Below are 16,584 nucleotides of genomic sequence, written 5' to 3'. Positions count from 1 at the left end.
GAAGTTGAAACTGCTTTTCCTCAGCAGGAGAGTGGTATTTGTTCCTTGTAGAATATTAGAAAATAGAAAAAAATATAAAGAATAAAATAAAAACTACTTGCAAACTCACTGCATTTTTTCTATAATCAGAATTTGGGGGTGGAGGGCAGATCCTGGCCTCAGTGATCATGGAATGGTTAATATTTATTGTTTCTATGCCAGGCAGTGTTTTGAATTCTTTGTGTGGGTTTGCTCATTTAATCCTCAGAACAATCCTGTGAAGTAGGCACTGTTATTTTCCTCAGTTGATAGAGGATGAAACCGAGACCCAGTAGTTGGGTAACTTGCCCATGGGCACACAGCTAAGATGGGGACCCAGGTGGCCATCACCACCCCCCAACACTGCCCCCCGAGTCCTTGCTCTCAGCTGCTACACAACAGCAGCATTTGTCCCACAGCAGATCACTTTCTTTTATTTATTTATTTATTTATCTATATAAATTTATTTATTTATTTTTGGCTGCGTTGGGTCTTCGTTGCTGCATGCGGGCTTTCTTTAGTTGCGACGAGCGGGGCTACTCTTTGTTGCGGTGCGCGGGCTTCTCACTGCGGTGGCTTCTCTTGGTGTGGAGCACGGGCTCTAGGCACGTGGGCTTCAGTAATTGTGGCTTGTGGGCTCTAGAGTGCAGGCTCAGTAGTTGTGGTGCATGGGCTTAGCTGCTCCGTGGCACGTGGGATCTTCCTGGACCAGGGCTCGAACCCGTGTCCCCTGCATTGGCAGGCGGATTCTTAACCGCTGCGCCACCAGGGAAGTCCCAGATCACTTTCTTCCTTGGCTGTAGCAAGAAGACTCAAACCAGCAAACGGAGAGGTTGCTAGGAGATGCCTGGCTCCTCTGCGTTCCGAGGCTGCAGAGTGCGTTTTAGCTGACCTGGATGAAAACTTCGGCCCTAAGGACCGGGTTTCACGTCTGGAAGTGGCTCCCCTTCTAAGCTTGAGAGAGGGGGCCAAGATTGCTGCCCTCCTCCCCTCCCCCTCCCCTGTCCCTCCCCTCCCCTCCCCCGCCTCCTTCCACTCCCCCTCCCCCTTCCCTTCCCCCTTCTCCTCTTCCTCTTTTTCCTCTTCCTCTTTCTCCTCCCTTCTCCAAGCAGAGAGGTTGGAACAACAAAGGATCCAGGACCCCTTCATCCATGCCTTCAGCACCGCAGCCTAGAAGAGCTCTGTCTCAGCTCTTCCTGCAGCCGGCAGCCTGGTCAGACCCAGTCCAGGGCAGCCCCTGGTGAGCCAGGAGTGGGCATTCTGCAAAGCAGTGACCCTCATTACAGGGGAGAACTCTGTAATGTAACCCAGGCCCCAGATGCCAGCCGTGTACATGACAAGGGGCCACATCCCATGGCTCCTGCTTTTACAGTCAATGATATTATTTGGGTCCCTTGTAAAGAGGAGCACAAAGGAGCCTGGGCTTTGCTGGTGCCACCGTGTGAAGTCATCCCACCAGTTGCTCCATCCTGAGACGGGGAAGTCCTCGCAGCCAGAAGGGAAGCCAGTGTCTGACCCAGCTGGCCGAATGCCACCTCTGACCTCGGAGACGTTTTTACAGTTTCCTCCTGGAGAAAACAGCCACCTGCAACCTCACCTCCGGTCCAAAGTTGGACTCAGGAACTGAGTCAGCCTGTCAGAAATGTGTTTTCATTCATTCGTGCATTCAGTATTTATTGAGCTCTGCTCTGTGCCGGAGACTGGAGATGCAGCCTTGCTGTGAGGAGGTGAAGGAGGGAGACTCTGTAAGGCAGGGTGAGGACGGGGACTTGATCTGTCTCGGGCCCCACCATCTCCCAGGCTCAGCACACAGTGGGTACGTGTGTGTGGAAGGAATCTTCAGTGACAGGGACCGTAGACGTTCCTTAAGGACCTTTCTTTGTGTCCTGAGGAAGGAAGGGAGCTCAACCAGGGAAGGTAGCCGAGCTTCACCTTCATGCCGGGTCTCCCTGACACCCAGGTCTGGCTGAGATTACAGGCTTGTTTCTGCAGGACTTTTCCTAACCTCCAGGTCTCTGGAGGGGCTGGAGCTCTTGGATGCAGCATGTCTGCAGCAGGATAGCATGGGGGAGACACATGCTCCCTGCTTCCCACCCGCTATGGTCTTCACAGCTTCCTCCCTTCCCTGAAAACCACCACCGAAGCACTGTCTTATAGCTGGAGGGTTTTCTTGCGCTGTCCCTGGCTTTCTCTCTCTCCCACCTCGAATCCTGTTCACAAATTAAGCTGTTATTGCACCTGTGACTGTGACTGCATGGTTGGTCCTGAAGCGAGCAGAGGTTTATAAAGCAGCGCACGTTCCAATGTTTGTTGAGCGCTGGGCCCTGGTCTGAGCACACCGAGCCCTTGTGTCACCCTCACCACCCTTCTGTCTCCTTCTGTTCCTCCCACTGCACCGGCCCCAGAGGTTGAGACTTGCCCCAGACCACACAGCCGGTGAGTGGCTGAGCCTCTGGAGAACCCAGGGTGACCCTCGGCATTGTGCTTGCTCTGCCTCTTCGTGCTGCATTGCAAAGTCAAACAGCCTTTCGGAGGGTGCTGTCCCCAGAGTAGTTTCCTGGCTTCTCCATCAGATTGCTCAAAATCTGTCTCCCCTCGTTCCTCGGAAAGACACTTGTCTGCTGGACATATGAGCATGCCCCTTTGGGGACGAGTAGGAAGCAACCTTCTGGCCTCAGTAACTACAAAAAGCCAAAGAGCTTTTTTTTTTTTTTTTTTTTTAATTTTTAGAAATTGAAGTATCGTTGATTTACAGTGTTGTGTTCGTTACTGCTTTACAGCGAAGCGAATCAGTTATACACTATATATATATATATACATACACATTCTATTTTTAATATTTTCTTTTCCATTATGGTTTATCACAGGATACTGAATATAGTTCTCTGTGCTATACTGTAGGACTTTGTTGTTTATCCATTCTATATATAAAAGCTTATATCTGCTAACCCCACTTCCCATTCCATCCCTCCCCCACCTCCCTCCCCCTTGGCAATCACCAGTCTGTTCTCTATGTTAGTGATTCTGTTTCATAGATAAGTTTATTTGTGTCTTATTTTAGATTCCACATATAAGTGATATCATATGGTATTTGTCTTTCTCTTTCTGACTGACTTCACTTAGTATGATAATCTCTAGGTCCATCCATGTAGCTGCAAATGGCATTATTTCAGTCTTTTTTATGGTTGAGTAGTATTCCACTGTGTATATGTACTATATGTTCTTTATCCATTCATCTGTCGATGGACATTTATGTTGCTTCCATGTCCTGGCTATTGTAAATAGTGCTGCTCTGAACATTGGGGTGCATGTATCCTTTTGGACCACGTTTTTCTCCGGATATATGCCCAGTAGTGGGATTGCTGGGTCATATGGTAGCTCTGTTTTTAGTTTTCTGAGGAACCTCCATATCGTTTTCCACAGTGGCTGCACCAACTTACATTCCCACCAACAGTGTAGGAGGGTTCCCTGTTCTCCACACCCTCTAGGGGAGGCTGTTCTTGATTACAGAAAATATCCCTGTTGGAGATTTACTCTTCAACTTCAGTTCTGCCATTGGAAATAAAAACTGAGTCTTGTTGATCATACAGATCTTTAGTGGAAAGGCTCTGGAATAAATAGGAGGATTGATGAAGATGAGTATTTGTAGAGAACATGGGGGTTAGATGGGGAGGCTGCAGCTGACCTGACACTCACATCCATGGGAATTCCTGCGCCCAGGTGGATAAACTCACTATGGAGACTTTCTGGAATTGCAGGGATCTTCGTGATTGTATCTGCGATTTCCTGCTTGTGGTATAGAAAGCTCTGGACTTTGGAGCCATTTATGTATTCGTTTAAAAAACACCTATTAAGTATTGAATTTGTGCTGGCTGCTGTGCTAGGTGAAGGGGATCTATAATGTTCTACAAGACAGATGTGGTCCCCATCCTCATGGAATAAGTAGCCAGCCAGACTTCATTTTGCTCTCACCCTTCACAGCTGGGTGATTGGGGCAACTCACTTAACCTTTCTGAGCTTCTGATTCCATGTGGAAAACACTCCCAGCCCCTGGGGTTGTTCCCAGAATGCACTGAGTTCACTTGTCAAGGGCATAACAAGCGTGGTCCGTGGAGGCTGCCCCTCCCTCGGGACTGCCTGCATTGCTTGATGCCTGCTGTGCTGTGCATGGAGCCTGAGATGCAGAGGGGAACCAAGTGTGAAACTCCCTGCCCTCCGGGGCTCACATCCTAGTGTGTGGATTCCTTGCTTCTTGCTAACCAGCTGGGACACCTGGGAAAGTCCCACCCCTGGGGGGAAGACCCATCCGGGAAAGGCCTTGGACCCCACACTGCTCTTGGCCTCACTCTCTGTGAACCTTGGAACCATCAGCAGGAGGGTGGAATTCAAGGTCACAATCCAGGGGAAGGAAACTGGGGCCACTCTAGCGTCCTCTCTGGGGGTCCCTCACAGCCCAGCCAGTGGAATTGGTGGAGCTGGGGGAGCCTTTGGTTGGACTTATTTCCACCCCTTTTTCAGAGCCTGTAAGAAAATGTCTGTAGCATCGGCTGCCGACTCTAGTTCATCTCTACCCAACTAATAGGACTTTAGAAGAAAGATCACAGGTCCGGGGTGCAAGGAATAAATAGCAATGTTCAGTAAATAATAGCAGCATCTGCTACCATTTATGAGCACTTCCTATGCCCAGGGTCCTGTGCCAGTCACATACCTACTGTCTCCTTGAGCCCTCCCAACCACCCTTTGGGGTGTGGGTTTCCAGGTGATTGCCCAAAGTCATACAGGTCATAACAGCAGTAAGGATGGAGCCTGAACTCAAAGTCCTTGGAGGGAAAAGGGGAGCATTCTTGCCTGTTTCCAGTCAGGACCTCCCCCAGAATCCGGGTTCTCCCTGGTAACAGGATGCTCAGCCCTCATTAAATATCCTCAGGACTAGCTGTAAATAAAGCTGGCCGGTTCTGCCCCACCTAATGGCCACTGCTCTCCCCTTCGATGAAGGAAGAATCTGAAGAAGGAAGAATTTGTATCAGAAAGGTCTCCACTCAGCCTGGCCCAGCCTGGGGACTACAGGGCCCAGTGCTTTCTCCCCCAAGTACTGGTGAAAAGCCCTTTCCACCAGGGCTTTCTCTTTCCTCTTGGGTCCTCAGCTTCTCTACCGCCCAGCTCTTTTCTACAGTCAGCTCAGAAGGTGTCAGGTCCACCTGGAGGGCCAGGCAGCCACTGGGGCGGCTCTTTACCCTCTGACCTGCCTCCCTCCCTTCCCTTTATCATCAGCAGCTTACAGAGTAGGTCAGGGAGCTGCGGGAAGGGGGAGGGTAGCCATGGGGTCTCAATTCCTCATCTAATTTTGTTTCTCGTTCTCAGATGAAGGGCGGGGGGAGGACTTCAAATAGGAGAGAGGCCTTTCTTCAGAAAGAGCAGCTTTGACTGTTTTTAAAGGCATTGTACTTCTTTAGCAAAGAAGAATAGTTTTAATAGCTGTTGCATTAAAACCTTGTTCTCTTTAGCCGGGGAACTTTGGCCTCATGTCTGAGCCTAGGTTTAGCTCCTGAATGGGCAGCAGGTAATCCTGAATGAGTCTGTAAATGGGCATCTTGCCAGGCATGAGGGACTGTTGGGGGGATTAACTGGGACCTGTCTAGTAGAGAGTGGGCAGCGCTGGGCCTGGGCTTGAGAAACGGGCAACACTGGCTTTTTACAGACTCCCATTCTGTGCTGTTTATGTTTCTGTTTAAGAATTTTTCTAAAGGCAATGTAAATGTGGATGAGCATTAGAGCTGCATAAGGCATTCATGGGGGTTCATTATAACATTTTCTCTATTTTTTTGGTATTTTTAAATTTTTCCAAAATAAAGAGTTTGGTTTTTGTTTTGTTTTGTTTTGTTTTTTAAGCAATTAAAAATACTGCTTCTCTTGACCCTACTTCAGAAAAGTCAGGAATCTGTTTGGTCTGTTTTAAGGCTTGATTGTCAGGACAGTAGGTAGAAGAAGAAAGAGCCAGTCTTTAGTCAATTCATAGAGACGGAAAGTAGAAAGGTGGTTATCAGGGGTTGGTGGAGGGAAACAGGGAGTTGTTTAATGGGTATAGAGTTTCAGTTTTGCAAGATGAAAAGAGATCTGGAGATTGGTTACACAATAGTGTGAATGTACTTAATGCTACTGAACAGTACAGTTGAAAACGGTTAAAATGGTACATTTTCTGTTATGTGCATTTTACTATAATTTCTTTAAATGCCATTTAAAAAAAGAGAGAGGAAAAAAAAAAAAAGCCAGTGTGTGAGTGTCACTTCTGAGGCTTGCTGGCTTACAGTGTCTGGCCACTGTGGCCTAGTCTGTGGTTAAGAGTTCAGGTCACTTGGTGGCCTCACGGTCATCAGTCCACTAAGTAACTCTGTGACCTGCCAAGTGTGGCTCAGGCTCTCTTTGCACCAGCCCCTGGGAGTGTGGGAGCATCAGTCAGCTGGTGTGCAGAGCATCCTCAGACGTGTTGTTTGCATGTTTCACCACTGCCACCAACACTAAGGGCTCATGTGCATGTGGCTGGCCTCCCAGATTCAGGGTGAGCGCTTTGATAGGCTTAGGATTTTTTTTTTAAACTTAGTATGTTGACAGTGCTCATATCCAAAAAGAAAAATGTAGATGAAACGGTAGAATTGTTAAAAATTCTTTTTTTCAACCCCAATGTAATAATTTATTCAGGAAAGGGTCCTCCATGGATGCCAAACCACTGAGTTAAAGGCTGTTGGGAAACAGGATATTCACTTATTCTTGAGGTGTCACCTCACAGATGACTTATTAATTTCACAGGAGAATGGTACCTTTAAAATGGAGAGATCTGGTGTCAGCACCTTAACCAAGCGATCAAATGTAGCATCACTATTGCTGGGACAAATTGATGTTGTATAATTCCTGATGTGATCTGTTAAGAGGGACAAAACGTCACCTCTGTAGTTTTCTTGCTCAAACCGTTTGATCATGAGGAAACAATCAGGGAATCCAGAATACGGGACATTGTACAGCTGGCCTGGATTCATCCAAAGAGTCCATGTCATGAAAAACAAACAAAGAATGGGACCAAAGAGATGTAACAGACACCATGTGTAGCCTTTTGGATCTGGATCAAAAAAACAGAGGTTATAAAGGCATTTTTGGGACCCTTGGGGAAAGTCAAATATGGATTGAATGTTAGAAAATGTTGACTACATTAATGCTGATGTTCTTGCAATTGCTAATAACATTATGATTAGGTAGGAAAATGACCTCAGGGATGGATGCTGAAATATCCAGGGGTGGCATGTCATGCCTGCAACTTAATTAAAAAATGGTCCAGCAAAACCAATATTTATATACCACACACACACACACACACACACACACACACACACACACACACGGCAATTGTGTGGCTCCGTGTCAGCTGTTGGTGAATCTGGGGAAGGGTCATCTGGGTTCATTGTTCAGTTCTTTCTTCTTTCCTGTGGATTTGAAACTTTCCCAAATAAAAAGTACATCAAACAAGTTGAAGACAGTCTGTGGCTCTTGTCTGACTTGGAAAGACTCGGACTTCTGTCCCCCGCCCCTCCCGGGGGACCTGCCTAGAGACTCCCAGGCATCTGTTGTCTGTGCCATTTGTCAATAAGGAGCAAGCAGCTGAGTGGCGGTGCTCAGTGGTGGCGGGCTGGGGACGAAGGGCTGCCCGGCTCACGGTCATGGGAGGAGGGGAGGAAATGTCTGCCCGGCACGTGCAACACCAGGAAACTCATAAAATCTTTGCTGGCTGTGAAATGTGGTGTTCGCTAAGAGCAGGGGCTGCGAGGTCACTCCTAGGTGTGGAGCTGAGTGCTTGCGTGAGCTTTTTCTCTGAGCCTCTGGGGCTCCGAACAGAACCTGCCTGGGGGGATCTGGTGTGTGTCCAGCACAAAGCCTGGTGCCCGGCCCAGCATGGGAGCTCTGTCCATTTCTGTGTGCTGGGTACTTCTTACAGCACTCTGCATCCTGCATAGCCATGCTTTCTCCGTGTGGGGCGGATTCCTAGAGAAGAAATGAACAGCCTGTGGAGTTCAGTGCTTTTAGGTCCAGGGTCAACTTGTCGAGGATTCAGACCCAGCTCTGCCCTGCTCTGCTGTGCGGTGGGTCCCCAGGTAGCCTCCCCAGTGTGGGGAGCAGGGGAGCAGGTGAATCAGATTCCTCAGTAATTCATGGCCCCTTCCATTTGAGGGTGATCCTTTTTGGGCCTGGTGGCTGGGGAAAAGGCAGAACTCTGAAGGGTTTGAAAAGCACTGAGGGCAGGGAGAAATTAATCTGATTGAGCACATGTGCCCGTCGGAATAGATTGCTGGCTGCCAGCAAGACCGTGCAAGGGTCTTGGTGCCACCGCTGGCACGATGCAATAGCGATGCTACATTTGATCGCTTGGTTAAGGTGCTGACACCAGATCTCTCCATTTTAAAGGTACCAGATGCAAAGGTTTCTGCCAGAGCCGTGACCTTCACCATGCCACCCTCTGCTCTGGGAAGAAAAGAGCTCTAGCTATTGAGTGCCTGCGAACAGCATTGGCTCAGGTCAGCCCAAGGTTCAGGGAAACCTTGACAATTTTGCAAGAAAAATATTATTTTCTTTCTTTTTAATTTGCATAAAGAATAAGTGAATTGTTGGAGAAAAAAATAGCCGATACAGATAATCAGAGAGCATCAGAGAACAATTCAAATGGCCTACAATTCAACTATCCGGAGAGGACCATTCATTCTCTCAACAGATAGGCATTGGGCATCTACTGTGTGCCGGGGACTGTGCTGGCACCTCGGGGCACACCTTCGAATACGTGAGACATGGTTCCCATCCTTCTGGGGCTCACACTTGTTAATGACCTATTCATGGTCAGGTGCTGGCCACTGATACTCCTATTTGAGATTAAACAATCTGAGTGTGAGAAGTGCGTTGATGACACCGAGCGGCCTCTGAACTGAGCTCTGGAGGACACATAATAAGGGGGTGAGGGGGTGGGCACGCCCGCTGGAGGAGGGGCCAGATTCCAAGTGTGGCTGGACCCAGTGCTTGGGGAGGGCAAGGGGCCCTGAGGCTGCGGAAGGCAGCAAGGCCTGGTCAGCAGGGTCCCCCCTACCCGGGACTTCAGCGTTCAAGTGCCTCTTCCCCTTGGGGAAGGGGCAGCACTGTCCTCACCTTTTCCTGCCTGAGTTGCCCTGGTACAAGGCAAGGGAATAAGGTGTGTGCTCCGCCGGCGGGGCCGTGGATGGGGCTCGGGAAGGAGATGAGTCTGGGTTGCTTTGCTGCAAGCCGCTTCGGGACCGCTCAGCATCGTCTCTGCTCCCCCGTGGCAAGCACCAGAGCTTCATGTCACCACCTCTGCCCACCCAGTGGGCTGTTGCCTGGCTCCCCAAGAAGAAGGATGCAGGCCTCCCAGAGTCAGTGTTTCATTTCTCGTGACGTCTTTTGAGGCCTTAGTGAGGAATGTCTTGTATCTGCTGCAGGGCCGCCGGCCTGAAGTGGTTATGTCCTTATCTCTCAGCGAGCCTGAGCGCCTGCTGAGAACTGGGTCGGAGGCGCTGGCAGTTGAGCACAGGTGTGTGGATGATTTGTTGGCTGTTCCCTTCATCGGCACAGATGTGTGCTCGGAGCTCAACTTGGTCGCCCACTGCCTCTTCCTGCTCCCGCAGCTGTCCTGCACCCGGTGAGGTTAGGCTTTGGAGGCCAAGGTGACCAGACCGAGGCCAGGCCTCGACGCACCACTAACCGATGTGGGCATTGGGCAGCACGTGGGGACCATGGTCAGGGAAGGTTTCCAGGGGGCAGTGGCTTCGAGGTGAAGGACCGGGTGAGCTTGGCGGAGTGACGAGGGGATGGGGAAGGGTGCTTGTGCAGAGGGGAGGGGCTGTGCAGAAGAAGGCTCGTAGGCAAGGAGGGCACGGTGCCTGCAGAGAACTTCCGTGGCCGAGGCTACAGCCAGGTGTGCGTGGTTCCCCCGAGTGAGGGTGTGGTGGCTGCACGCCCCCTGCCTGCAGAGGCTGCCACTAGGGCCTTCCACAAGTGATGACTACCAGGGGGACATTGCTATGGAAATCCTCGGTTCCCTTGACCCTTGAGTGGGATAACCCCAGGCTTGTGTTTTATTTCTGTTTGTTTGTATCTAGCTTCATGCGGATTTATTTCCTGCAGATTATTTCCAGGACCTTCCAGTATGAGGTCATTGTTCCTTTAGTACTTCCCGAGCTGTGTGACATGTCTGTCTGCGGGGTTTCGCATCTTTTTGCCACTGTGCATAGATATGAATGTATTCCAGTTGTCTGTTCCTGCAAAACAAATCACCCCAAAACTAAGTGATTTAAAACAACAACGATGTGGGTCGCTTGGTGGTTCCTGTGCTGGTATTACCTGGACTCCTTCATACAGTTGCTGGAGGATCTGCTGGCCTGGAAGGTCCAGGGTGGCCTCATTCACGTGTGTGAGAGTCGATGCTGGCTGGGCTGTTGCCTGGGCATCTTGGTTCTCCTCCTTGTGGCCTCTTCACCTCCAATAGGCTAGACTTGCTTCCTTGCACAGAGGTCTGGGAATGGCACTCCAGGCAGGACAAAGGCAGAAGATGCAAGGCCTCTTAAAGCCTCACTTTGGAAGTCACATGACGCCACTTTTTTTGTTTTCCAGTTTTATTGAGATACAGTTGGCAGACTGCATTAGTTTAAGGTGTACAGTGCTTTGATATATGCATATATTGTGAAATGATCACCACAATAAGTTAACATCATAATCTCACATAGTTAGACTCTTTTTTCTTGCAATGAGAACTTTTAAGATCTACTCTTTTAGCAACTTTCAAATATGCAGTACGGTTAAGTATAGTCAGTATGCCCGACGTTACATCCCCAGGACTAATTTATCTTATAACTGGACGTTTGTCCCTTCTGACCATCTTCACATCCCCCACCCCCTCTGGCAACCACCAATCTGCTCTCTGTATCTGAGTTTGTTTTTTTAAGATTCCACATGTAAGAGATATCATAACAGTATTTGTCTTTCTCTGACTCTCTCATTATTCACTTAACATAATGCCCTCAAGGTCCATCCATGTTGTCCCAAATGGCAGGATTTCCTTCTTTTTATGGCTGAATAATATCCCACTGTATATAAATACCGTATTTTCTTTATCCATTCATCTGAAAGGGGACACTTAGGTTGTCTTGGCTGTCGTGAATAATGCTGCAGTGAACATAGGGGTGCAGAAACCTCTTCAAGATCAAGTGCCCTTTTGGCTTTTGTCCCTTTCCTGTCTTCTCCTACTTACAGATCTTTCCTAGGCTCACATCCCAAACAAACTGTGTCTGGGGGAATCCAAACTAAGAACCCATTGACAGAATTTAAACTCAGTAATGAAGATACTGGGGAGCCAATGAAGGACTTTTCCACGTCTGGAGGGACAGGGCCAGATTTGCAAGGTCACCGTGACAATGGCCCCCTGACCAGTCCTGAGGCTGAATTAGTGAGGACCAGATGGGAGGGCCACCTTACTCCCCAGGCCCTTGCTGCTGTTGCTAACTGCTGTTGAGCACCTTCTGTGATCCTCATGCTGGTCTGAACATTTGGTGTGAGGTTTCCCATTGAATCTAACAAAAGCTTTAGGATGTATAAGTTCCATTTTACATGTGAGAGAACTGAGGCACAGAGAGGGTGAGACACCTTTCCATGACCACACAGCACAGCTGGAAGTGATGGCCTGGGGATTCGAGCCCAGGTGTGACAGATCTGGAATGTGTGCCTTTGGGCTTGCTCTTCTCCCTGCCAGCACCGTCCAGGTACTTTAAGGTGGGCTTTTACAGCAAGTGTTGTAAAAGTCCCAGTAACCTCTGCTTCTCCCTCAGGTAAGTTCGAGGATAGGGAAGACCACGTCCCCAAGCTGGAGCAGATAAACAGCACGAGGATCCTGAGCAGCCAGAACTTCTCCCTTACCAAGAAGGAGCTGTTGAGCACGGAGCTGCTGCTGCTGGAGGCCTTCGGCTGGAACCTCTGCCTGCCCACGCCCGCCCACTTCCTCGACTACTACCTCCTGGCCTCCGTCAGCCAGAAGGACCACCACTGCCACAGCTGGCCCACCACCTGCCCCCGCAAGACCAAAGAGTGCCTCAAGGAGTACGCCCACTACTTCCTAGAGGTCACCCTGCAAGGTGGGGCTGATGTCAGGGCCTGTCCGCCCTTCCCCACCCACACGGGGGCCGGGGTCAGGGGACCTGAGAGGCCTGCCCCAGGGAATCCTTGCTGATGGGGGCCCATCCACCCAAATCATTAGATCACTCCACTTGGCAGGGATCAGCAGAGAAAGAGCGACGATTCGACCATGTGTGTGTTAGCAGTAACGTGTAGAAGAGAAGCAGCAGCATGTATGCAGGCAGCTGGTAGCCTGTCTTATTTACTCATCACCTGGTAGTTTTTTATACACTAATCTGGAACACAATGCAAATCCACAAGTAGGTCACTCCGGCAGAGCTATCATCATACAGGTAGGGTGGGAGAGAGGATTATGTTTACATCTGCTTTAGCAATAAACTTTTACCCTGTTTGGGGACTTTTATTTGAAGTGTCTAAAGACCTAGGTATTAAGTACAACACTAGGTCAGAAATACTGTTGATACAACCACCTGATAACCCACTGCAAACCAAATATCAGTAATATCAGTAACAACATCAACAATTGTGATATCAAGCATTAAATGAGCACTTACTATGTACCGGGCACCTTATTTTAGTGCTCTGCATGCATTATCTCATTTGAACCTCACAGCGACTTCACATGAAAATCATTTTGTGCTATTCTCATTTTACGAATCAGTTTCCTTAGTTGATACTCAAGATGTGAAGTAACTTACCCAAGGCCATTGCTGGAATTTGAACCCGAGGAGTCTGACTCTGACTGTGTCTGTAACCATACCACCCTGCCTAATTCATACTTTAACAGGCAAATGTTGAAATCATTAAAAGTCATAAACAGTTTAAGACAGCATAATAATGCGCTGATAACCAACAGTTCTTCATGAGAATTGTGGGAATTTCAACAGTTTGCCTTTGCACATAAGTAGTACCAGCTTTGCCATGTTGCCAGATATCAAAGTAGGACGTTAAGATTTCTCAGATCATCTCCCAGTGTGTACATGTACCAAAACATCACGCTGTACACCATAAATATGTACAGGTTTTATTTGTCAATTATATGTCAGTAAAGCTGGGGTTGGGGGGGGGAAGATTCCCTAGTAAACATAAGTCAAGTTCCAATTTTAGTTAAGAATATCAAACACTTACAGGCATTCATTCATTCGTTAGTTCTTTCAACAGATTGTTAGTGAGTGCCTACTGAGGGCCAGGCTTTGTTACTAAGTAGCCTTCAGTCATAACCTCAAAAAGAAGCCTTTGAAACAGTGTGTAGGTCACCCCTAACAGCCAAAGGAAGGAACAGGTGTTTGGCCGTTCTGCTTGTAGCCCATCAGCAAGCCCATTCCAGCCCCTGGAAGCCAGGGATGGTATTTTGAAAACTGCTGCTCTAGGCTGACATAAGAAATCCCAGACTGAGAGAGCCAAGGTGTTTTAAGATTCAAGAATGGAAATTCATGCTGTTTTAATTTTGCATCGTGTGTGTGTGTGTGTGTGTTTGCGGGAGCAGTGAACAACCTTGGACCTAATCATTTGTCTACCAGTTCCCGGGGAGCACAAGGCAGGACTCCAGGACCAGGCTTTCTGATGCTGACTCTTTCTCCGTGATTCTCTTTCAGATCATATTTTCTACAAATTCCAGCCTTCTGTGGTGGCCGCAGCCTGCGTTGGGGCCTCTAGGATTTGCCTTCAGCTTTCTCCCTACTGGACCAGAGACCTGCAGAGGATCTCAAACTACTCCCTGGAACACCTCAGCACATGCATCGAAATCCTGCTGGTGTAAGTTCCTCTCCTGACCCTTTGTGTTTCGGAAATACTGAAGTTCCACTGGCTCATAATCGCCACTTCAGGCGATTTCCTGGAGGCTTATGGTGGGCTGGTGGCTCATGGAAAGTGGGCCGTGGTGACTCCTGACAGAATTGGGATTTGGGGAGTTGGTCCTTCCTATTTTGAGTAGCTTTGGGTTTGCAGTTTTTAGGTCAAGAGTGCAGCAGAAGAAGGGCTCTGTGCACATACTTTCTGAGTGTCTGGGCTCTTTGACCCAGTGTATCAGTCAGTCTTCTGGGTGATTATATTGAGACACTCTCATTATGAGCTGCTTTTCTCAGACATGGCCACAAAGCTGACTCTTAGCCAGCTAAGCCCAGAGTGGCTTCACGTAAGAGGCCACAGCCTCCTTGCAAGGGTCCTTGGGAATCTTGGGGAGGAAGTGTTCAGTGTTTTAGAGAGGATGCTTAAAGGCATCATAGACACAACACCCTGAAACTGATATCGGAAGCAAGAGAGCTCAGTAGTGACTGCAGGGAGGAGGACAGAGAGGACAGAAAGCCCTCGCCTGGCTGCACCTGGTCTCTCTTCTACCCAACAGCTGGTGGCATCTCCTGGATGCTGGCCCCACTGACCACAGGGCCAGGCCCCTGAAGAGCCACCTCTCAGCCTCCTGGTACAGCTGCCTTTGTCCCATTCCTCTGGAATCAGTCCTGCTCCCTAACCCTTATTTTAGAATCTGTGCCTTTCAGAAGGTGCCCAAAGCCGGAGAACACGGTCTAGCCTGAGTGAGGATGGGTGCCCCTGGATACTGAGTCACCAGCCCTGCCTCTTCCCCAAGGCTGTCCCTCTGGGGTAGCCCCCTGCTCAGACCTGCTGCAGCCTCCACTTGTTCCTTTCTTACCGAAGCCTCTAATTGATTTGTTTTCCCAAAAAGATTTACTACGGGAAGCTTTTTTTTTTTTTTTTTTGAGATGGCAAAAAACCTGTTCCATCCCCCTTTTCAGATGGAGACACTTAGGTCCCTGGGGGCAACCTGCTTGAAATCTGCTAGCTTAGCCGAGGATGGAGCTGGCTGGAAGTGCCTTGAAGGCAGAGGTTGTGCTCACCTAAGCACCGGGAGCTCTGCCCTCTCAGGGCAGGCGCTGTGCCCAGTGCGGGGATGCAGTGATGAGCAAAAGCAGATGGGTGCTCCCTCTCGAAGCTCGAACTCTGCATGAGGGACCAGGTAGTGAGCGGAAGTTATCACCTGCAGTGTTGACCGCCAAGGTGGGGCAGTGCAGAGGGGCTGCAGGCACAGCTAGGCTAGTCTTGAGGGGTCAGAAGAGGGTTTTTGTAGGAAGCAGATCCAAGCTGAGATCTGAGGCCTGAGTTTAGTCAGAGAACAGCTGAGGCAGTGCTCCAGGCAGTGAGCCCAGGCTGGGAGAGGCCCAGCAGTCACAGGACATGGGTCTCCTGGCATCCCCCTCAGCAAGGCAGGTGTCTGGTGCTGGAGCCTCTGACCTCCCAAGACTCACCCAAGTCCTTTCCTTTCAGAGCTTACGACAACATCCTCAAGGATGCCGTCGCGGTCAAGAGCCAGGCCTTGGCGATGGTGCCCGGCACACCCCCAGCCCCCACCCAGGTGCTGTTCCAGCCACCCACCTACCCCGGCCTCGGCCAGCCGACAGCGATGGCCCTGGCCCAGTTCCAGACCCCCGTGCAGGACCTGTGCGTGGCCTATCGGGACTCGCTGCAGGCCCACCACTCGGGGACCCTGCTCTCAGGGGGCAGCGGCTCATCCCTCCATGCCCTGTACCCCACCCTCCAGCCCCTGGACGTGTGTCCCGTGCCACTGCCCGCGTCGCTCAGCATGCACATGGCCATTGCAGCTGAGCCCAGACACTGCCTCGCTGCCACCTACGGGAGCAGCTACTTCAGCGGGAGCCACGCGTTCCCTGCGGGCTGTTTCGACAGATAGGGCACCTTTAGCCACGCAGGGAGGCCTTGGAGATCTGGGCAGAGGAAGAGGGCGCTGACGAAGGGAGCTCAGCCCAGTGAGGCGCCTGGGAGGCTGTCCCCGCAGAGCCTCAGGACCCTTGAACGGAGAGGGTGCATGCTCTTTTTAAATAAAACCGACCCAGGGCAAAACAGGCAGTGACATACCTCACCCAAGAGCATTGCTCTGGAAAACGTCTTCCACGTGTGGCTGGGATGCAAGGGGACGGCTCGGTGGCCACCCCCTGGAGAGGGGCCCAGCAGGTCGAGAAAGACCTGGGAAGAGGCCAGGAGACTGGGGACTGGATGCAGACCAGCAGTTCACGAGCACGTCCAGGTTTTAGCATCAAAGACTCCTTTATTCTTTGCCGATGGCAGCTACACCACTGAAAAGGGGGCAGCCTGATGTGTCTCCAGACCCCCGGTAGATGCTATCTGGGGTGCTTTTCTTCCCCTGGCTCCATCCACAGGGGCCTGTGTGTGTGTTCATGCCCGAGCGTCTGCCTTCCGAGGCACAGTGGGCAGCTGTCTTGTTGCTTTGTTGTGGAACCTAAAACCCTCTTCAGCCTTCTAGATATTTCACATGCTGCTGCTTCCCGAAGTGACCTAGCTTTCTGTTCAGTAAGATGTCTTGTTTACATGCTGTATCAGGGATTTTGTGATACTTGAAAAGTC

At 50.0% G+C, this 16,584-nt stretch overlaps 1 protein-coding gene across 1 annotated transcript in view; it reads left to right on the top strand.

Annotated features, from left to right (window-relative positions):
• CCNJL (cyclin J like) overlaps positions 1-16,062 on the top strand; it is a 56,185-nt gene extending 40,123 nt beyond the window's left edge. Inside the window, exons 4-6 of the mRNA XM_061188401.1 lie at positions 11,886-12,188; positions 13,785-13,944; positions 15,469-16,062. Coding sequence (XP_061044384.1) covers positions 11,886-12,188; positions 13,785-13,944; positions 15,469-15,892 — 887 coding nt within the window. The 3' untranslated portion in view covers positions 15,893-16,062. The remainder of the gene's footprint in view (positions 1-11,885; positions 12,189-13,784; positions 13,945-15,468) is intronic.
• Positions 16,063-16,584: the final 522 nt, after the last annotated feature.

This window comes from Eubalaena glacialis, chromosome 4, assembly GCF_028564815.1.
Source record: "Eubalaena glacialis isolate mEubGla1 chromosome 4, mEubGla1.1.hap2.+ XY, whole genome shotgun sequence".
NCBI lineage: Eukaryota > Metazoa > Chordata > Mammalia > Artiodactyla > Balaenidae > Eubalaena > Eubalaena glacialis.
The sequence above is the reverse complement of the archived record's forward strand: the minus strand, read 5'-3'. Positions and strand labels throughout refer to the sequence as shown.